At 35.4% G+C, this 23,861-nt stretch overlaps 1 protein-coding gene across 9 annotated transcripts in view; it reads right to left on the bottom strand.

Annotated features, from left to right (window-relative positions):
• Nucleotides 1-23,861, bottom strand: part of NUBPL (NUBP iron-sulfur cluster assembly factor, mitochondrial) — a 251,719-nt gene that overhangs the window by 2,412 nt on the left and 225,446 nt on the right. For all 9 annotated transcript variants that reach the window (XM_059181857.1, XM_059181860.1, XM_059181851.1 and 6 more), the window contains 2 exons: nt 9,764-9,884; nt 6,435-6,517 (listed from right to left, as the gene is read on the bottom strand). In XM_059181857.1, coding sequence (XP_059037840.1) covers nt 6,435-6,517; nt 9,764-9,884 — 204 coding nt within the window. The remainder of the gene's footprint in view (nt 1-6,434; nt 6,518-9,763; nt 9,885-23,861) is intronic.

The raw sequence follows: 23,861 nt of genomic DNA, 5'->3' as shown, positions 1-23,861 counted from the left end.
TAGGACTGTTTATTACCACTCTATGGTTTATCTTTGGAAAGCACCTTCCTTATCTCTCTGAGAATGGCATCCAGTACCAGCAGTGAGCACCTCATAGGCTTCTTCACTTGCTGAATTTTGGATCCCATCAAAGAATTCCTGGGGTCAGTTGTTACACCCTTCTTCTGTGGGGTCCTTAGTGCAGCTGAATACTAAGAGCAACCCCCAAGCCACTGTGCACCACAAACTAAGCCAAAGCCTACATGGCCCAGTCAGATCAATGATCATGACATCTGCATCTTAGAAGCTCCAGACAATTGCAATTGTAAATATTACCTATTTTCCCTATCTTATCTATAAAAAGTATCTGTAAGACACAATAGTAAGATCTTCTAAAACCATTAATTTCTACATTTACATACTTGGAGTTATGCATGTACTACTGCCACCACCACTGCTACTACTCTTACTACTACTACATCTACTATTCTGATAATAGCTAAAATTTACTTGAGTACTTCATATCTACCAAGTACTGTTTCATTTAAACTTGCAGCTACCCTAAGGGATAAATTCTGTCATTAACCCCACTTAAAGATAAGGAAACCAAGAACCAGAAAGGTGAATGGTCTTGCCCAAAGCATTACAGTTAATATGGGATGAGCTGGTCTTCGAACCTAGGCTGACCAACTCTGACTCTGCATGATAAAAGAACAATCTGAGGTTTGTTTACCCAGACTTGAAGATGTTTCAAGCGTGTTTCACACATTTTCACTTTTAAAAACCATACTTGAGCCCTAACAGCTGAATTATGCTTTATCTTATCAGAAAAGTGCTAAAATCTCACCTATGAGTTCATTAAAAAAAAAAAAAAAAAGAATAGTTCTCGAAATATGAATAAAGCCTTGTTTTTATCTAATACCTACTCTACCAAATACTTTGTATAAGTAATCTCACTTATGTAAAACAAGCGTCATCAACTCGACTTGGATAAAGCACACAACTGGGAGTTGTTTGCTCAAGGTCACAAAGTCAGTAAGCTGGCAAACATTCAAACCTGGGTCCATCTAACTCTAAAGCTTAGATCCTTCTACTACATATTAAACAGTAAATCCAAAGTACAAACAATTTTAAACAGAATGCTTAATCTAAAAATGGTTTCACTCTCTGCTATACTTAACAGAAACAACTGTTTTGTGTAAAAATGGAAATACTTTGTAAATAAATATTTCTCTTAAATCTAGTGTGCTGATTTTTACCCAGGCATCTTTGTAAATACCTTTTATCTCCTAGTAGCTTTTCTGAGTGATTAAGTCTAAAATTTTTGTGATGAAAATGTAAAGTTCACTAAGGCAAGCTGACAGAAGGCCATCATTCTATCATCTTTAAATTCTTACTTATGGTAAATCACAGTCATAAACCTATCAGACTACAAAAAGAGATGAATGATTCCAGAATAATCAAATTTGCTACATTTAACCTTTGTTTTTTAATGGACTATCTCCAAGCTTAAACTTTCAATATATCACACTCAAAGTACTGATTAGACTGTCATTTGCTAAGAAACCACCGAAAGTGCTTAGTTTCAGTTTCAATTTCTACAAAACTGTTGAGATTGAATTTTTTCAGCCAATGCAGTATCATTTCAACAAATACATTTTGGTTCTTATCATATGCAAGTTACTGTTTTGGGAATCTGTGGGATGTAATGATACAAAAGGAAGGCAGAATAGCTCACTTGTGAAGAGTTGAGGCTCTGATGTCAGACAAGCATGGTTTAAAATCTTAGCTCCATCACTTATTAGCTATGAGGCCTTAGGCAAGTTACTTAATTTAACCCTTCTAAGACTCAGTTTCCACATCTCTAAAATGGCTAAAGTAATAGTATCTATCTCAAGCATTTGGGGGAGTATTAAGTAATAATAAAGTATGTTCAGTACTGGCACAAAAGAAGCAAACAGTTAGTAGCTGCTATTATCACTGTTACATCCTCAGGTAATTTACAATCTCACTGAAGAGTTCATATGAACATGTACCCACAGGTACTTCTCCTGGGCTAAGGAAAGGTACCTATGGATTTGTCTAATCCATAACTAGCAAAAGGCAAATATGTGTATCATATGTAAAAAATATGATTTAGATTTCTCAAACTGTTAATACTCTCTCTTTCATCACCTCAAATATACACAGAATAACACTTCTATTCAAGATCTTTTATTGGGCCATCCAGAAGCACAGATAAGACAGCTGGATCCCATTTGTCTGCTGCATATTAACAAGTTAAAGGAAAGGGATGGCAATCAAAGTGCAAGAAGTTTTATAAAGAACTTTTTCCTTTGTCTTTATTTTTAAATATCTGAAGTTCTACTTTATCATATACAATCATTTCATATTAACATCATAAGGTAATAATTTAGAAGTTCTAAGATAATAAAGATAATAAAGCTTCCACATTACATTGAAAGTCTTTACCAGGAATACCTTATAGCACACCTTTCTGTATGCCAATATTAAGACCTTTTATTTGATAACAAAAGGATGAAACCACAAAATTATTAGTCAATCATGGTTCCACCACTTGTGTCCTGGACTCAAGTAAAGGCAAAAGATAGATAAAGTTAAATTAGCAATTATAATCACACCAACAAGAGGCAATGCTACTGGATTTAAGAGTTCTGAATCCGAAATGTCCACTTCCTCTCCCCTCCTCTGTGGCTTTCTCTGGCTATTATACACTACTATATTTGGAGTTTCAATTACTCCCCTTTCGTTAGCAGTACACATGTTCAGAAGATTTTGCCCAATGACTGAGGAGGCAGCAGCTTGCTGGTACTTTTTAATTGGTGCAGTAGCTCCTTACAACTTTTCTGATGATGCCTTAAATTCAGCATAAATCATATTTGAAATTAATCACTATTACTATAGTATTTGTGTCCACTCAAAGTTAAATGTTCCTGGGAGAATGAAGCCCCTGTTGCCTATTTTTAAAAGATGGGCTGTGCAGAGAGTGACAGTCCTGGAATCTGGGCTTGGGAGAAGGGAGTGATAGAAAACGGAGAAGGTGGAGTTAGAAAACAAAAAGCTAAAAATGAAACCTTTACTAATTAATAATTTTACTTGTAGGTCAACCCCTAAAAGCAAACAATAAAAAGTGTTCATCTAAGAGGCCAATGATTGACAATTTTATTTGTTCAGTCCCATTAACTTTCACAGAAGTTTATAATGTTGAAAAGTATAAACTTTATTCTTTAAATGAAGACATGTAAGTAGAATCGATATTAAGCTTCCACAAACAACAACAGAATTTGCTGAGAGGGATGTGACTAGCTCCTATGAGTGTATTTCTGTTAGTGTTCATAGGGTAAAAGGGAAAGAAAAAGTTTATCAAGAGGCAAGATTCATCACAAGAGTAAACAGAAGGATCCTGTGATATGAATAGGAGGCAAACCGAAAGCTAGTCTAAATGTATATCACAGACACCGAACTAATCCCGCAGTTTATTAGGAAGTGAAGTACTGCATTCATAAGAGAATACATAGAGTACGCTGTCAAAACTGAGGGGAAATAGCCTCTAGCACTGTCTTGGACAGTTCTTTATTGTAAATGAACCTTTGCTTGTTCACCTGAAAAATGGAAATTATTATACATATCTCACAAATGTGTTAAGAGAATCAAATAAAATAATGTATTTACTGCACCCAAGTATTGTACTACCTTTTAAAACAAATTAAAGAAATCAAACCTAAGACCTGGGAGGTGATATAATGGAAAGACGCCAATGTTTGCAAGGAAAACCCTTGTCTATTAATCACATTTTATCATTTATCTGTTCTATAACCTTGGGAAAATTATTTAAATTCCCTGTACCTCAGTTTCCTCATGTGTAAAATGGGGACTATTTATACATTGCATTAAATTGTTGTGAGCATAAAATTATGTAAGTAAAATGTCTGACAGCATCTGTTACACTGTAATTGCTATTATTATTAGGAGGATGATTACTAATAATGAATGTCTGCAATCTAAGAGTAGGAAGTAATAATTTCCATGGAAACAGAATAAACATTTTTTTTTTCTTTTCATGGCCATGCCTAAGTCTCAAAATTGCTCAGAAGTTTTCTTATTTAAGGTTGACAATGTGGAACACGAAATTCTCACTACTCTTACCAAGACCTCACCAAATCAAACCTAGCACAAGCTACAAAGGGTTAGGCTGTCCTCATTCTCATAAATGTCAGTGAGCAACAGTAAAATAGTAGGTCTAATGTTTATGCAAATGTAAATGAGATTAAAAAAACTTAACTCCAAAAAACTACACAGACACTACTGTTTAGAGTTTTAAATCACATTATCTTTTGATGGTTGCTTTATGTTTTCTCTTTTATTACATTCCTTTTACTTCTTTTTAGAAATCTCAAAGAAAAAAGTAATAATGGATAGGTGGAGAAAATACTTAAAAATCTAAACTCATAATTGATATAATTTAGTAAGTAATTATTCTATAAGAAATCACCATAGAATGTCTTTAGTCTATTCTTTGGAGGCATTTAAAAGTATGTAATTAGGGGGGTGTCTGGGTGGCCCAGTGGGTTAAAGCCTCTGCCTTAGGCTCAGGTCATGATCCCAGGTTTCTGGGATCAAGCCCTGCATCAAGCCGACCAGGAGCCTGCTTCCCTTCCTCTCTCTGCCTGCCTCTCTGCCTACTTGTGATTTCTGCCTGTCTGTGAAATAAATAAATAAAATCTTAAAAAAAAAAAAAAAAGAAGTATGTCATTAGAGGCTCTTGGGTGGCTGAGTGGGTTAAGCCTCTGCCTTCGGCTTGGGTCATGACCTTGGGGTCCTGGGATCAAGCCCCCCATCGGGTTCTCTGCTTGGCGGGGAGCCCGCTTTCCCCCCTCTCTGTGCCTGCCTCTTTGCCTACTTGTGATCTCTCTCTGTCAAATAAATAAAATATATTTTTTACAAGTATGTAATTAAAACACACTCGAATTTCATACAACTTTCATCCACTACATAAAGTACACCTATGGTAGCTGGGTTGCCAGACTAATTATGAGAATAACAAAGGGTTACAGTTTTTGCTTATCTGGGAGATTTCTAAGAAAAGACTGAAAAGGAAATTTAACATTTACTATCTGTAAGTCAGAGAAAAGAAACACAATGATAAGTGCTACACATTATACTCTTCCTCAGAGATCATATCCCCAGCAACTTAATCACCTACACCATAACTGTGGACTTTGAAGAAAGGGAAAAGACCTTGGGCCCCTGAAAGAAAGAATTCTAAATGAAGGTACTTTACTTATCCAAGATTGGTGTTCATAGGGTAACCATCATTTTTACCCTTACTTTATTTTTAGCTTTAACCAACCTCAGCTCTTTTATTTTCCAGTTCACACAAGATTTGAGAAGGGAAGGAATGAAAGTAGTAGTAGTTACGGATAGCCAAAATAATAGTACTATAAAGGTAAACCCATGAGCTAAGGAAAAACAAAAAGGAATAACAGTAAGAAGGCTGACTGGGGCTTTTCAGCAAAGAAGCACAAAAACTACATCAAAGCTGATGCATCTAGATGATAGCTGAGCTTCTAGCTTATATAGCAAGTGTTACTTAGGACAGAAGAAATACATATAATTAATTTTATTCCTATCTAAAAAAGAGAGTAAAATAAAAGATTTTATTCTTAAAGTCATAAAGCTTCAGCAGTCTTGAAAATATATCAACTATATCTCCAATGACGTTGGCTCATGAAACACAACCAGTTTTGACCTTACCTCCTCAATCATATTTATTAAAATATATGTAGTGAAAATCCCATCTCTAATGCATAAAACAACTTCCTTATATCCAACTTAACACTTTTTCTTTCTTTTTTTTTCTTTTTAAGGTTTATTTACTTTAGAAAAACAGCATGAGCGGGAGAGGCAGAGGAAAAGGGAGAGAAAATTTCAAGCAGACCATGCACTGAGTGTGGAGCCTGATACGAGGCTCTATCTCACGACCCCAAGATCATGACCTGAGTTGAAGCCAACTGGGATGCTCAATCAACTGCCTCATCCAGGTGCCCCCAACTCAATACTTTCTTACATCAGTTTTCCTTCTCCTAACAATCAGATGAACGTCTAATACTGAAATATGGTAATCTTGGGTATTTAGATACTGCTAGCCAGAAAAATAAGAATTTGATAAACACTCATTATTTGTGTTCTTCATGAGAAAACTGGCTAGGTGATAGGCCTTTGCAGGTAAACTTGTTCAGATAATAATTCAGAGCAAGCACTGATATACTTATGATATAAAATAGTTAAAGATGCTTTAAATAAATTAACTTATCTTTGTTTAAAAATGCATTGCAAATAAACTGGATATTCCCAATTTTCTTTGTAAATATCAGAAAGTATATTTATATCCTGTAAAAAAAACACTAAAATACATTTATAAAAACATCACTTACCTCATCACTTTCAGGCTGTGAAAACACAATCGGCTGGCCTGTATCTGAAGTTTCCCTTATATTAAGATGTAAGGGAATGTCTCCTAAAAGAGCCCACCAGACATCCATTAATACTACAAAAGTTTACATAGGCATTTGGAATTTCACTATTTGAACTTCAGAAAAAAAACACAAAAAAACAAGTTTAAATTAAATTCATTCAAGTCAACTTGAACTATGACTATCTTTAAGTTGCTAAATCTCTGAAAAAGGAATTTCAAATGAAAATTAGAGCCAACGTATTTCATTGGAGGGTAGTTCGAGGATTGTGTTATGTATATATGAAAGCTATATGGCAGCCGATCAAGGGATAAGGCCTCTGATTTATTCTTTGCTGGAGGTCTTCCAGCAAGAGATGGCTTGGAAGACATTTGCAGAAGTATTTCTCTTGGTAATATCTGATATAGACACATCATACCAAGCAATAAGAGGAAATGAGACAAAAAGATGGGGAGACAAATTCATCAAAAAAAAAGTGTAACAAAATTATCTTCCTGATATTGGCAGATGAGTGAGCTAAGAGAACTGCTGAAAAGTAAGGCAGATCTGTTATCTCCACCACCTTTCTCTTTATCCGATGGAACTATTTTTCTTTTATCATGTATCGATCTTTATAGCATTACATAAAACTTGTGAACCAGATGAGATCTCAGGAAGTATTTAAGAACCTCCTTTATACACACTTGAGGTTGAAAAGGTGGTGTGTCTTTCCTGTGTTACTATTAGATGGTAGAATTTAGGGGGAAAATGCTCTGATCCATCATACAATTGACTCTACCACCCCTTTACAAATGAAGCCTTTCAAAAGATTTAGACTTAAAATGCAGTAAATGGAGTCATAAGTAGAAAAGTTGACTTGTCATGATACTGAGCATTCCTAGAACCACTCCAAATCCATGCAAGCATTACTGAAACATACATGTGTGTTTATATAAGTCAGCAGCACCAGGCCAGGCTAGATAAATAAAGCAGAAGTATATGCTACAAAATTAAAAATCTATTACAAGTTATATTATAAAGTACATAGAGTAACATAATTCATTCTTCTCTTGTCAGCAAATTATTTTGTCTTAATCAATTCTTTAAATCTTTCCTAAATGTCAATAGCCAATGACAAAATACCTGAATATTTCTGTAGTCACTTAAAGATTAGCTTTTCAGTAAATCTGATGTCTATTCTATATATCAATTTAAGAGTGCAAGAAACTGTCACAGGGGTATGGAAAAATATGTTAAAGAAAATTCTTAGAAACCCATAAAGCTTTTTCCTTGATTTATGCCATCATACTAAGGAATCCTGAATGGTTCCAGTTCTACCACAATCATGGAAGGAAAAAAAGCAAAACTGTTTTCTTTATATATAGTCACCTCTCAATATATTTTCTGCCTTCTAGAGACTCATAATCCTATCTATAAGCAAAGAAGAATTGATGAAGAAAGACGAAAACCTTTTTAGAAAACAGGTGGCACACCATAGTGAGACTGGTAATGGGCTAACAGCTATTTAACAGTGAGGGACAAAAAGGAATAAAGATATGTAGAGTGAGTAAAGTGCAGCCTGGCCTTTAAATTATCTTTGAGGGGCTAGGTCTGAAGGAAGCAAGGGCATATTTCAGAGACATAATGACTATGCATAATCTGTCCTTGTAGGTAATACTGAGAAAGTTCTGACAACCATTTTACCAAATAATTTTTTAAATATAGCCCAGTGGATTTAAGTAAATTAAATGGCAGCCAGGGAGTCAGTAAAGGACATATAAGGGTTCCTGGGGAATTCAACCAGCCATAAGGCCATAACTGGAAGAGCTCTTACCCTGACTTCAGTTCCTCCTTCCTGCCTCCAGCCTCTTTGTTATTGGAGCCCCTGCTCCAGATCATGGGAGGTCTCACTGAGCCCCATGACTGCATTAAAAGGAAGAGATGTGCCCTGTATTGGAACACTGAATTATTTTTCCCAGAACACTATTAGATACAACAACCTATAAGCACTATCTGTTTTTTGTGATCAGTATTCAGTGTTTCTGACACATTTTTAGGGTAACTAAACATTTGTGAGCTGTTGATTAAAATGGAACTTCCATATGTGAAATTGTTTCTCTATGAGATATATTTCAAATTCAAAATAAGTGATTTACGATATCATACCACCTATTTATAAATCAGGGAATTATAATATTGTCAGTAAAATTCAATAATGCCATTATAATTACACATTTACTTTATTACATAAGTGAATGTCAATCTGTTGTTATTACGCAGATTTGGGAAATTGAACTTTCGAGGTTAGTTAAATAAAAAACAGTTGCAGAATATAATTAGTGGCTATAATTATAGCAATGTATCAAAATATATCATTAGTATTCACCTGGTACTGTGGTGGCTGCTACAGTACAAATGCATAATAACAATAACACATTTAACATCAACTTTTAGAAATTTAATTATAATCAAGAATGTTTTGAAATTCCCTGATCTCTAAGGGATCTTAATTGTTAACTACCTAAAACTAATAATTCACTCTCTTCCTCCCTTATTCAGCATCTAACATCTGCCTTTGCCCAGAACAGAAACTCATTCAAAAGGAAAATATCAACACGTTTCCTAAAACGTCCATTAAGTTGCCTGTGGATTTTTAAAGAATTATGTTTTACTTAAAATCTATGTTTTGCTCACTTAACACCTGGTTTTACTTCTTACAACACTAATTAATCCCTCAATTCAGTAACATGAACAGTACATATAATGTGTATTTCAGGTGCCATATCTTTTGGACCAAAAACATATAAAGAGATTACAGAAAACAGAAGACATTATCTTTCTAGAACAAAAGGAGTGACAAGTTCAGAACTTCTCAGACAGGCATTTTTTCATATACACCAAGAACTGAAACTTAGAAAGGTTGCTACAACATATTAACCAGGTGTTTTCATATACCTCTTTATACTGAAAGATGTGTCCCCTTAGCAAACAACCAATGACCATTATTTAAAAGAAGGACTTCAATTACAGTACTCAAACCATGAAACTCTTCTCGAATTCAAAATACAGGCAGTTTTTACCTACAGCAAAAGTTATAATTGGCAGAACAAACCTCCTCTTCAAAAAGCCTTCTACTAATGAAGTATTATAAAAAGCAAAGGAAGGTTAACACATACAACTCCCAATACTGTCTTAATTTAAAGCACAAACTGAAGACAATTCATCATTTTCTGAGCCATTTTTCATCACCATGCTTTATCCCTGCCTTCCTTTCTGCCATTTCCTTTGCAAGGAATATCCTGTGGTCTTACCTAGAACATCAAGATCAAGAGTCCGTGCTAGTCTTCTTGCACCATCAGCACCAAAAATATGAGTTCTCTGTTTACATTTTGGACACTGGAAAACACTCATATTTTGGACAAGGCCCAGGATCTAGAATAACAAAAACCACTGAAATTAAAACAAAATTAAACCAAATTTTTTTCTATTTTATTTCTTTTCAGTGTTCCAAAATTCATTGTTTATGCACCACACCCAGTGCTCCAAGCAATATGTACCCTCCTGAATACCCACCACCAGGCTCACCCAACTCCCCACCCCCTCCTCTCCAAAACCCTCGGTTTGTTTCTCAGAGGCCACAGTCTCTCATGGTTTGTCTCCCCCTCCTATTTCCCCCATCTCACTTCTCCTTTAATCCATTATTTCAACAAGTTTTTACTGAGTGCCCACTGGGTTCTAGTGATACAGTCATAAATAAGTTACGGTCTCTGCTTTAAAGAGAACTCACAAACTAGTGGGAGAGCAAGACACATGTAATTAACTTTAGTAATGTGATAAATGCTAAAGATAATGAAATGACAGGGATAAGAAAAATTCTGTCTGGGAAGAACAAGAGATATCTCTGAGCTGCCCATATTACCCAGAATTGTTTCATTGGGTTGAGGGTGAGAGGGTTGAGGCAGGAATTCTAGGCAGAAAGTGGAACACAAGTCAAGACAGTGAAATATAACTGCACATGGCTTATTTGGGCTGCACGCTCTTGGGGGGCAAAGGCAGAAGCTGGCTTGATAAGGGAGGTCAGGGTGCAATGGCAAGGTGCTAAATGCCACTCATGATTTTCTTCTTGTGACAACAGAAAACCACAAAAGATTTTTAAAGTTGAAAAGATGGTCCAGGAAAGGTTTTTCAAGTTGAAAAGATGGTCCTAAGAGGTAATATTACACAATCAGATCTGTATTTCAGAAACTTAGCTCTGATAACGATACAGAAAAAATAAGCAGAAAGATACAGGGAGAAAAAAAATGGAAAAGAGGCTATTGTGAATGAAGTCTTATGATAAATGACAGCTAACAAATACTGAGTGCTTATTATACACCAGGCACGGGGTAAGTGTTTTAGGTGAACTATCTTATTTACTCATATCAAAAACTTTATGAGATGGGTATTTTGTCACCCTCATTCCATTGCTGAGAAAAAGAACACAGCTAGCAAAACACTAAAATTCAACTCTTATCAGAATGCTATCATTTGAAACAAAAATTTAAAGTCTTATAGAAAGTATCCATCTCTGAGTTTCATTAGCTTCTGGAACAAAATAGATACTTTATAAACATGTGCTGAATAAATAGGCTCTGCAAATATAATCCTTATTCATGTTTCTTTTAATCCCATTTTCTTATTAATGAAAAGCAGTGAGTCTCTTCTAGAATAAAAATAAGGAACACAATTATCAAAGGCTTAGAGATAACATGTCTCTATCATCTTATCAACTCCACCAAAAAGATCATCATCATAGGAAATTTCTGTTAGAACATTTGCATTTTAAATGAAGAATAGCACTGACAATCCACAATGAACCATACAGACAAGAAAATTTCTTATTCTTTCTGAAAAGGGAAACTGATCAGACTAAAGTTTCCCAGAACATAAGGCAAATGAAGACAAATTGTGAGGGACATAAATTTGTAGCTAAGCATTTTCCATGCATCTAATATATCTTTTGCTGATGCAAAGTATTATAAAAAATAAATCATATTGTACTTTTGTAATTCAATACCATCTCCAAAAAGCCAGCAGAAAACATAGCTAACGACAGCAACCCCTTATTTGTTTATTCAGTATGTCTATATCATACACCCATTGCTTGGGCAGTTTTACTGCCATTTATGTTAAATGTGATATACTCCCCTCACTGTACAGCTTTCAACTTAAACATAAAAATATCACTCAAGAAATGGGAAAAGGGAAAACACTTAAATATTGTGAAAATGTAGGTGAGGGTATATTCTAATCCAAAGAGAATAGGAAAAGCATCTCTACTCCAGAATCTCTTGGACTCCCCAACACATAGGAGGGTATGGGGCAAGACTGTATTTTCAACTTACATGATTAACTTATTATCAATATCTTATTATTGTTCTCCATGGCCTATATAAATGTCTCAGTCATGTTCTCTATATAGACTACAAAATGTCACAAACATAAAACCATAAGCAAACTCAATATTTAATAAGCTCCTATTACATGCCAGTAACTGAGCTAAACAAAAGGAGTAGCATACAGAGGTAAGCAAAACAGACTTGATTCTTGACCTCCTGGAGCTTGCACACTAATTAGAGAAGCGGACTGAACAATTAATAGTTCAAAAATCTACTTTGAAGATGGAAGAGCTTCTCTGGAAGCAAAGCACAGAGGATTATGAGAGCATAGAACAGAGAAAACCGTATCTATCCTAAGAGTCACAGAGGAGTTCCTTCAGGAAATATGTAACCTAAAAGTTAAAGAAAAAGCAGGTAAAAATTAGGAGAAAAGGAGGGAAACTCTCAAGGAAGAAATAGGGGTACAAGTCTCCTTCAAGGAACTGAAAGACCAGCATGGCTAAGTTATGGTGTGAGCAGTGTGAAATTTTTCCAGCAGGACAAAAAGCACTAAACATAAATTAAAAAATTATTTTGTTAAACTGGCTACATTAAAATTAGTAACTTAATTGGAAGACACAATTTAGACAGTGAAAAGACAAGCTATAAAGCAGGAGATGGGATTTATAATACACATTCATGACAAAGGGCTTTTATCTGGAATATATAAAGAACTCTACAAGCCAATAAGAGAACATCAGAAATTTTTTTAAAATGGGCAAGACTTAACAGGCACTCCTTAAAGACAAATAAACTTGAAAATAAAGTTTTCAAACTTCACTAATCATCAGAGAAATGCAAATTAAAACCACAATGAGATGCCACGCATTCATTCTTAAGACCTGATTAGAACAGTGGAATGTCTATAAGACAGCAACAACATCAAATACCAAATCATGGTGAGGACACAGAGCAAGTAAAATTCATAGTTTCAGCTGAATGCAAACTGGTACAACAATTTTAAACTGGTAAAACCATTTAGGAAAATGAAAACTTATTTCAATTCAATTTAATTAATATATACTATATTATTAGTTTCAGAAGCAGAATTTAGTGATTCATCAGTTATAACACTCAGTCCTCATTACTTCAAGTGCCCTCCTTAATATCACCCAGCTACCCCAACCCCCTCCCTTCTCCCCTCCAGCAAATCTTAGCTTGTTTCCTGCAGTTAAGAATCTCTTACGGTTTGTCTCCCCCTGATTTTGTCATTTTATTATTTTTAACTCTCTTCCCTATGATCCTCTGTTTTGTTTCTTAAATTCCACATGAATGAGATCATATGATAACTGTGTTTCTCTGACTGACTTATTTTGTTTAGCATAATACCCTCTAGTTCCATCCTCATTGTTGCAAATCACATCGATTTTATTTTCTCAAGTATGGTGAGCAGATAGTGGTATCTCATTGTGCTGGACTGTTCAAATCATTAATCCGTTTATACTGGGAATTGTATTTCCTAGAGACTTTCTTCCTTTATAGCTCCTCGTTAAAGTTCCCTAAAAGTAAAATGACACAAGTTTTAGGAGGTGGAAGTGAAGCCATAGGCATTACACTCTATAGTTTCCTTTGGTTAGAGGTGGGGAAAGAAATTTGCAGGACTGCAGGTATATTCCAGTTGGTCCTCTTTCTTCCTGACATTGGGCCCATCCTCTGTCCTGAGGTTTTAATTTGCATTGCCATAATTATTAAAGAAGTTGAGCATATTTTCACATGTTTATTGATCATTTGTATATTCTCCTCTGTAAAGTGTTCAGTTCTCTTGTCTATTTTTTCCATTGATTATATAGGTCTTCTTATTGAATTATAAGAACTCCTAGTTTTTCAATAGAATTCCTTTGTTGATAGGTTCTCAACTTTGATATTGATTACACTAGTATATTATTAAAATTAAGGTCATCTGGGTTTTTCCCTACATTTTAAAACATGGGTACTAAAAATTTTTACATCACATTTGTAACTTGCATTACATTTCAATTGGAAAGCACTGTTGCAGACAACTAAAGAGTGACCATAGAACCGATTTTGGTAGTTCCCCTTAATTTTATGTTGTTTCAAGGTCCTAAAGATGAACAAAAACATTTATGAGGATCAGTGATTTAGAGTACTTTTAAAAATTGAAGGAACATGAAACCTTTACCTCCAAGACTATATAGGAAAGACAAAATGTCAAGTTTCTTTGCTTTTAGTTGAAATTACATCAACTGAGTGTGATGACACACACATATTTATCTGATTAATTAGAAAAAGAGAACAAATTACTTATTAAAATATGCAGAGTATGTGGTAGACAACTTTTTGAAACCACAGGGTTAGCTGGAAGAAAATTCAGAAAAGAACCTCGAGTATTAAAAAGATTAGAAAACACTATGCTAGTTTTTAAGAGTAGAGTTCTATAATCAATGAGTTTTGAACAGGAGCAGTTAATAAAATTAGAAAGAACATTAGAATATCCATATGACAATTTTATTCAAAAAAATTCTTTTAAATAGGAAAGCGTTCATGTCCATACCATCCTCTACTGTCCTCCCGGCCACAGCTTTATACTGTATGAATACTTTATGTGTTCTTAAGCTGTTTATTATAGAGCTATTACGTATATCTTTCATAGTAGAAACATTAGAAAACAGATGCTTTGCTAGAGCTTAATTTACATAATACCATTGAGATGCAGCTGTAAGCATGCTCAATCATTTTTTTAAAATGTCTCATCAAAATATAAGATCCTTTTTTTGTGTCAACTAGACTCAAATAGAAAAAAATTTCGGAGGAAAAAAATGTATAAGATCCTTATCTCTTTTTCTTCTGCTATTTGTATACTGAACGTAAATGCTACATGCCTGCTTAACATCAGCCACCACAAACCTTTTATGTGTTATTTTTATGTTATTCCAATCCATCGTTGCCTCAGAAGGGTACTTCTTTTATTAACTTTTAAAAAATCGACTCTCTTGAAATATCAATGTTGCTCTGAAATATTGGATTTTTGTGTCCAACTGAATTAAGCAAGCTCAAAAGGCCCCAATTCTAATTTCTTCTTGGTATTTTAAATTCAGATTCAGGTAAGTAACAAGTAAGATTTTCAGGCTACTATTTAATCCAATTTCTCAAGGTTACAATCAGGTTAAACTCTTGCTGCTTGGAAATTGTCACAAGGATTAAAAACTATGATTTAAGAAAAAATGAGGAGAAATTGATTGTTAAATAGAGAATGAATAACAATAACTGAAATAGATTAGATTCTTAAGTGCTATTCAGTTCACCATTAGCATTGAACCAGTTTTTATTATATTTCCTGAAACAAGTGTACAAATATAATTTTTTTAGAGACTTATTTTCATTTACTTTAGAGAGAGAGAGTTTGAGTGAGCATAGCGGAGAAGAGCAGAGAGAGAGGGAGAGAGAAGTCCCAAGGAGACTCTGCACTTGGAAGTCTGCAGCGGGGCTCCATTCCGTGACCCTGAGATCACCACCTAAGCCGAAATCAAGGTTGGATGCTTAACTGTCTTGTTCACCCAGGTGCTCCCAAATATTATAATTTTTAAAAAATGAGATGGGTGGCTTGTTTTCTCTTTTAGAAGAAGTAGTCTGGCATGGAAAGAACAATAAGTGGGGAAACCTTACATTCATGTTCCTTTCAGGAACCAATTAAATAGTTGTGGGTCCTTGAGGTACAATTCAACTTCTTTATATCCTGAATCCCAAAATGAGGGTTTACAACAAATGATGATCTCTATAATAATGACTCCTAAAATCTAACACTAGAACAATAACATTCAGAGCCACCCTTATAATACCATATATACATATGGTATTATTTTGATATATTTTGATATAATTTGATATACATATGTATAATCTCATTGAATTGCCAAAAGGACCAATGAAATGGATCACAAAACATTGAAGGTATATTATTTGCTCTAGATCACACAGTTAATAAATAACATAGCCAAAATTCAAACCAGCTGAGTCATTGGTTTGTATGTGGAAGTCACCAAGAAAGACAAGTAAATGGACTCCAGGATTTTGTCCTTAGAACTAGGTTGTCTGAAACAATGATGAGTCAATACAGTTTAGTAGGGCAATTTAGCACAGTAATTAAGAGCACAGTTATAAAGAAGGACTAATTTGAACCCTCTTCATACTAACTACTGCAATCTAGGAGGCTTTAGACTTCACTTCCTTCTCCTGGCCATGGAACTCCCCTTACCTAAAACACATTCATTATACCTCTCTTGACTATCAAAACCTATGGCCCCTTAACTCCTCCCCATTTTTCAATCCACCCATTTCCTGTCTCACTTGCCCATCTAGACAGTCAGAACCTAATGGTAAGCAAATTTATACTAAAATCTATCTATCTATCTATCTATTAAAATCTATACTTTGTTTCCAGGTCAACTATAGCAGACAGGTAGCTGTTGACCTAAGTCCATGGTCTCATCTTGCTTGGCACAGATCTAACCTACATTTCTTGGGCTCCTCGAGAATAGTGACAAGTGACCACATGACTGAGTTTTAGTGAAACATGTACACACACATATGTATGTCTGGTCCATAAAAATTTCCATAAACATGCCTCTATGCTATCTTTCCCTTCTGGCTGGTTCAAATGAGAATAGCCCCAAAGGTGGGCTTAGAACTCATTTTGAACATGGCAGAGGCTATAGTGGCCTAAATAACTTCCTGGAAGAAGACCACTCTGATCACGTGTTCATCTCTGAGTACTGTCCCATGAGTAAGAAATAAACTGCTATTGTATTTGCATCATTATATATTTTGAGGTTTATTTGTGACAGTAATGAACTGTATTAAATAATGTAAATTTTATTTAAAATTTTTTTTAAATAATGCAAATTTTAAATAATTTTGACTCTATATAACTTTAGCAATTTAATCTGTATGAAGAGAATGGTTTAGGCTCAAGTGAAGTACTCATGGAATAAGGAAGTCTCAAAGACAATATTCATCTAAATTTTTAACAATTTCTTATTAAAATTCTTATTAGCAAAAAAGGAACTAGTCAAAATATGTAGGCCAAATGCAAAAATATCTATGAATTACAAATTTATCTGATTCATGATAACATTCTAAAAGTAATTATGATAAACAACATTAGTTACATTGACATTGGTTGGTCAGCCTGTGCCAAACACTGTGCTAAGCCCTTTGTGGGCATTATCTCATTTATTTCTCCCCTCAAACTTCTGAAGGAAACAGTACTATAATTCCCGCATTATGAATTAAATAACCTGAGTAGGTCCTACAGCTACAAAGTGAAAGAGCTAGGATTCAAACTATAGCATTCAGACTTCTGAGCTCATTCTCTTTACCACTATGTAAAAATGTCTCTGTAAGTAGCACCCTATTGCTTAAAAAATAATTATAAAATTTCTAAAGCAATTTAATTTGCAACCATAAAAGAGGTTATACATATATTAAAGAATATACCTCTCCCAGTGCTAAGAAAAAAATCAATCTGTGTAAAAGAGGCTACAAATATACAGATTAATAAATATGGTTTTGTGAGGAGAAGGGATGGTCACATATATCATGTGATCTGAATAGTACTAAAAAGGCCAACACCAAATCATTTTCTCTACTAGTCTCTTCCTTGCCAAACAGTTTTAAATCACAACCTTCATAGAGAATAAGGGCAGGGATCTGTGACTGAGAATCTAGCCTCTTATTTCTACCTCACCATCATCCTGAGCAAAAAACTAGCTCCTGGTAGATTTATTAATGGCAGCCTAACTCTCAAAATCTCTTAGATTTCTGCCATTTTTTTTTCTAACCACCCCACCCTATGTAATCAATTGCCAAGCTGTCAATTCTTCCTTCAAAATGCCAACTACATTTATTCCCCTTTCCATCTTCAATGCTGTTATTCTAGATCAGACTCTTCCTCCCATCACCTACACCAGTGTTTTTCCAAATTATTAAAACTGTAGGCAGAGGGAGAGGAGCCCAAGCAGCCTCCCTGTTAAGTGCGGAGGGAGCTCAGTCTCAGGACCTTTGAGATCAGAACCTGAGCAGATACCAAGAGTGGGCAGGCATCCCTGTATTGATCAAATATGAGACTGAGGTGAATAGGCCATCAATCTGTTTGAAAGCATATAAATCATCCTTCTCTGAGCTTTAAAGAGGCCATATCCATAGCAGAGTCCAGGGAGCACCATAGCATGTGTGTGGGAGTGTGTATCTGGCGGTGCCTCTTGGAGCCATAAGAGATAGAAGAGAAGAAGAGCAGCAATTCTAGAAACAGAAAATTGACCACTTTCTGAAAGAGCTCTACAAAAAGCATTCAGGGAACAAAGGATCTGGCCAGCAGATTACTTAGACTGGCCCCTGGCAAGGACAGTGCAATTCTGCCTCAGGCAAAGGCATTTGAGAATCACAGCAACAGGCCCCTCCCCCAGAAGATCAGCAAGAACATCCAGCCAAGACCAAGCTCACCAATCAAGGAGAATAGCAGAATTACAGAGGAGGGGAAAGCAAAGCATAAAATTCATGATTCTTTAGTCTTGCAAAGTTAATTAAATTTTTAAAACTTTTTTTCATATTCTTTCAAATCTTTTTCATATTTCTTTCATATTCATATTTTTCATATTCATTTTAACTTTTACTCTTTCCTATTTTTAACATTTTTTTAACTAGTTTATCTTAACAATACCCTTCTTAAAAACATCTTTTTGAGGGGTGCCTGGGTGGCTCAGTGGGTTAAGCCTCTGCCTTCAGCCCAGGTTATGTTCTCAGGGTCCTGGGATCGAGCCCCACATCGGGCTCTCTTCTCACAGAGGAGCCTGCTTTCCCCTCTCTCTCTGCCCGCCTCTCTGCCTACTTGTGATCTCTCTCTCTCAAATAAATAAATAAAATACTTTTTTAAAAAAAATCTTTTTGAACCTTCATTATTATAGTCATATTTTATCCTTCATTGTATCTAACTTTATTTTTTGTATACATATAGGGTGTTTTGTTCTGAAAAATTTTGGAATACAACTTCTAATAGATCAAAATATACCCTAAATCTAGTACAGGGCTTTGTTCTAGTCTCCAGCTTGAGCAAATTCTCTACACTTTCTTTGTCTTTCTTTTCCCAACCAACTTACCTTATCAACTCCTTTTTTAATTTTTTAAAAAAATTTTCAACTTTACAGGGGGGCCCGTGTGGCTCAGTGGATTAAAGCCTCTGCCTTCGGCTCAGGTCGTGATCTCGGATCCTAGGATTGAACCCCATATCGGGCTCTCTGCTCAGTGGGGAGCCTACTTCCCTTCCTCTCTCTCTGCCTGCTTGTGATCTCTCTCTGTCATGTAAATAAATAAAAATCTTTAAAAAAATTTTATTTATTAAAAAATTTATTTTTATTCTTTAAAAAAAATAAAAATTTTCATCTTTATAGTCATATTTCATCCTGCATTGTATTTACCCTTATTTTTGTATATATATGTTTTTCTTTCTTTAAAATCTTGGGAGGTAGTTTCTTCTAAGAGACCAAAATACACCCCAAATCAAGTGAGTGGCTCTGTTCTATTCACCAGTCTAATATATATATATATAATTTTTATTATATATATTATATATAAAATTTTTATTTATTTTATTTTAATTTAATTAATTTATTTTAATTAATTAATTTATTTTAATTAATTTATTTATAATTTATTTTCTTTTAACTTCTTTTTACCCGCTTTCTTCTCCCCAACATCTGGGGTCACTTCTGATTTGGTTAACGCACATTTTTCTGGAGTCTTTGCAACTCTTTTATTTTTTTATTCTCTCGTTCTTATATTCTTATCTAGATAAAATGACAAGGCAGAAAAACTCACCACACACACACAAAAAAGAATAAGAGGCAGTACCGAAAGCTAGGGACCCAATCAATAAGGACATTGGTAATATGTCAGATTTAGCGTTCAGAATGACAATTCTCAAGGTGCTAGCTGGGTTCGAAAAAGGCATGGAAGATGTTAGAAAAACCCTGTCTGGAGAAATAAAAGCCTTTCTGGAGAAAGAGAAGAACTAAAATCTAACCAAGCTAAAATCAAAAAAGCTATTAATGAGGTGTAACAAAAAATGGAGGCTCTTACTGCTAGGATAAATGAGGCAGAAGAGAGAATTAGTGATATAGAAGACAAAATTATGGAGAATAAAGAAGCTGTGCAAAAGAGAGACAAACAACTACTGGACCATGAGGGGAGAATTCGAGAGATAAGTGATATCATAAGATGAACAATATTAGAATAATTGGGATTCCAGAAGAAGAAGAAAGAGAGAGGGGGGCAGAAGGTATATTGGAGTGAATTATTGTGGAGAATTTCTCTAATATGGCAAAGGGACCAAGCATCAAAATCCAGGAGGTGGAGAGAACCCCCTCAAAATCAGTACGAATAGGTCCACACCCTGTGATCTAATAGTAAAACTTACAAGTCTCAGTGACAAAGAGAAAATCCTGAAAGCAGCTTGGGACAAAAAGTCTGTAGCATACAATGGTAAAAGTATTAGATTGGCAGCAGACTTATCCACAGAGACCTGGCAGGCCAGAAAGAACTGGCATGATATATTCAGAGCACTGAGAAAAATTTGCAGCCAAGAATACTATATCCAGCTAGGCTATCATTGAAAATAGAAGGAGACACAAAAAGCTTCCAGGACAAACAAAAACTAAAAGAAGTTGCAAACGCCAAACCAGCTCTACCCGAAATACTGAAAGGGTTCTCTAAGCAAAGAGAGAGCCTCAAAGTAGTAGACCAGAAAGGAACAGAGACAATATACAGTAACAGTCACCTTACAGGCAATACAATGGCACTAAATTCATATCTCTCAATAGTTACTCTGAATGTTAATAGACTAAATGCCCCAATCAAAAGACAGAGAGTATCAGAATGGATAAAAAAACAAAACCGATCAATATGCTGTCTACAAGAAACTCATTTTAGACCCAAAGAAACCTCCAGATTTAAAGTGAGGGGGTGGAAAACAATTTACTAAGCTAATGGACATTAAAAGAAGCTGGGGTGGCAATCCTCATATCAGATAAATTAGATTTTAAGCCAAAGACGATAATAAGAGATGAAATAGGACACTCTATCACACTCAAAGGGTGTGTCCAACAAGAAGATCTAACAATTTTAAATATCTATGCCCCTAATATGGGAGCATCCAATTATATAAACCAATTAATAACAAAATTAAAGAAACACATCGACAATAACACAATAATAGTAGGCGACTTTAACATCCCTCTCACTGAAATGGACAGATCATCCAAGCAAAAGGTCAACAAGGTAAAAAGGCCTTAAATGACACACTGGAGCAGATGGACATCACAGATATATTCAGAGCATTCCATCCCAAAGCAACAGAATACACATTCTTCTCTAGTGCACATGGAATAGTCTCCAGAATAGATCACATCCTGCATCACAAATCAGTTCTCAACTGGTACCAAAAGATTGGGATCATTCCCTGCATACTTTTAGACCACAATGCTCTGAAGCTAGAGGAATTTGGGAAGACCACAAATACATGGAGGCTAAAGAGCATCCTACTAAAGAATGAATGGGTCAACCAGGAAATTATGGAAACAAATGATGATGAAAGCACACTGTTCAAAATCTGTGGGACGCAGCAAAGGCAGTCCTGGGAGGAAAGTATACAGTGATACAAGCCTTTCTCAAGAAACAAGAAAGGTCTCAAGTACACAACCTAACCCTACACCTAAAGGAACTGGAGAAAGAACAGCAAAGAAAGCCTAAACCCAGCAGGAGAAGAGAAATAATAAAGATCAAAGCAGAAACAAATGAAATAGAAACCAAAAAAACAATAGAACCCATCAATGAAACTAGGAGCTGGTTCTTTGAAAGAATTAATGAGACTGATAAACCCCTGGCCAGACTTACCAAAAACAAAATAGGAAGGACCCAAATAAATAAAATCATGAATGAGAGAGGACAGATCACAACCAACACCAAAGAAGTACAAACAATTATAAGAACATACTATGAGCAACTATATGCCCCCAAATTTGACTATCTGGAAGAAATGGATGCTTTCCTAGAGACACAAAAACTACCAAAACTGAACCAGGAAGAAATAGAAAATCTGAACAGACCCATAACCAGCAAGGAGCTTGAAGCAGTCACCAAAAGTTTCCCAAAACAGGGCGCCTGGGTGGCTCAATGGGTTAAGCCACTGACTTCTGCTCAGGTCATGATCTCGGGGTCCTGGGATTGAGTCCCGCATTGGGCCCTCTGCTCAGCGGGAAGCCTACTTCCCTTCCTCTCTCTCTGCCTGCCTCTCTGCTTACCTGTGAACTTTTCTCTGTCGAATAAATAAATAAAATCTTTAAAAAAAAATTTCCCAAAACATCCACAAATCAACCAATGTGATACACTACATTAATAAAAGAAAGAATAAGAACCATATGATACTCTCAATAAATGCTGAAAAAGCATTTGACAAAGTACAGCATCCTTTCTATTTTTTTTTAAAGATTTTTATTTATTTATTTGACAGACAGAGATCACAAGTAAGCAGAGAGGCAGGCAGAGAGAGAGAGGGGGAAGGAGGCTCCCTGCTGAGCAGAGAGCCCGATGTGGGGCTCGATCCCAGGACTCTGGGATCATGACCTGAGCCGAAGGCAGAGGCTTTAACCCACTGAGCCACCCAGGCGTCCCACAGCATCCTTTCTTGATCAAAACTCTTCAAAGTATAGGGTACATACCTTAATATCATCAAAGCCATCTATGAAAAACACACAGCAAATATCATTCTCAATGGAGGAAAAACACAGCTTTTCTGCTAAGGTCAGGAACACAGCAAGAATGTCCATTATCACCATTACTATTCAACATAGTACTAGAAGTCCTAGCCTCAGCAATCAGACAACAAAAAGAAATTAAAGGCATCCAAATCAGCAAAGAAGAAGTCAAACTATCACTCTTTGCAGATGGTATGATACTTTATGTGGAAAACCCAAAAGATTCCACTCCAAATCTGCTAGAACTTGTACAGGAATTCAGTAAAGTGTCAGGATATAAAATCAATGCACAGAAATCAGTTGCATTTCTATACACCAATAACAAGACAGAAGAAAGAGAAATTTGGGAGTCAATCCCATTTACAATTGCACCCAAAACCATAAGGTACCTAGGAATAAATCTAACCAAAGAGGCAAAGAAACTATACTCAGAAAACTATAAAGTACTCATGAAAGAAATTGAGGAAGACACAAAGAAATGGAAAAATGTTTCATGCTCATGGATTGGAAGAACAAATATTGTGAAAATGTTTACGCTACCTAAAGCAATCTATATGTTTAATGCAATCTCTATCAAAATACCATCCATTTTTTTCAAAGAAATGGAAAAAATAATCTTAAAATTTATATAGAACCAGAAAAGACCTCGAATAGCCAGCGGAATGTTGAAAAAGAAAGCCAACATTAGTGGCATCACAATTCCAGACCTCAAGCTCTATTATAAAGCTGTCATCATCAAGACAGTATGGTACTGGCACAAAAATAGACACATAGATCAATGGAACAGAATAGAGAGCCCAGAAATAGACCCTCAACTCTATGGTTAATTAATCTTCGATAAAGCAGGAAAGAATGACCAATGGAAAAAAAGACAGTCTCTTCAACAAATGGTGTTGGGAAAATTGGACAGCCACATGCACAAAAATGAAACTGGACCATTTCCTTATACCACACACAAAAATAGACTCAAAATGGATGAAGGACCTCAATGTGAGAAAGGAATCCATCAAAATCCTTGAGGAGAACACAGACAGCAACCTCTTTGACCTCAGCCGCAGCAACGTCTTCCTAGGAACATCACCAAAAGCAAGGGAAGCAAGGGCAAAAATGAACTATTGGGATTTCATCAAGATCAACAGCTTTTGCATAGCAAAGTAAATAGTCAACAAAACCAAAAGACAACTGACAGAATGGGAGAAGATATTTGAAAATGACATATCAGATAAAAG

This window comes from Mustela lutreola, chromosome 7 (genome assembly GCF_030435805.1).
Source record: "Mustela lutreola isolate mMusLut2 chromosome 7, mMusLut2.pri, whole genome shotgun sequence".
Taxonomy (NCBI): domain Eukaryota; kingdom Metazoa; phylum Chordata; class Mammalia; order Carnivora; family Mustelidae; genus Mustela; species Mustela lutreola.
The sequence above is the reverse complement of the archived record's forward strand: the minus strand, read 5'-3'. Positions and strand labels throughout refer to the sequence as shown.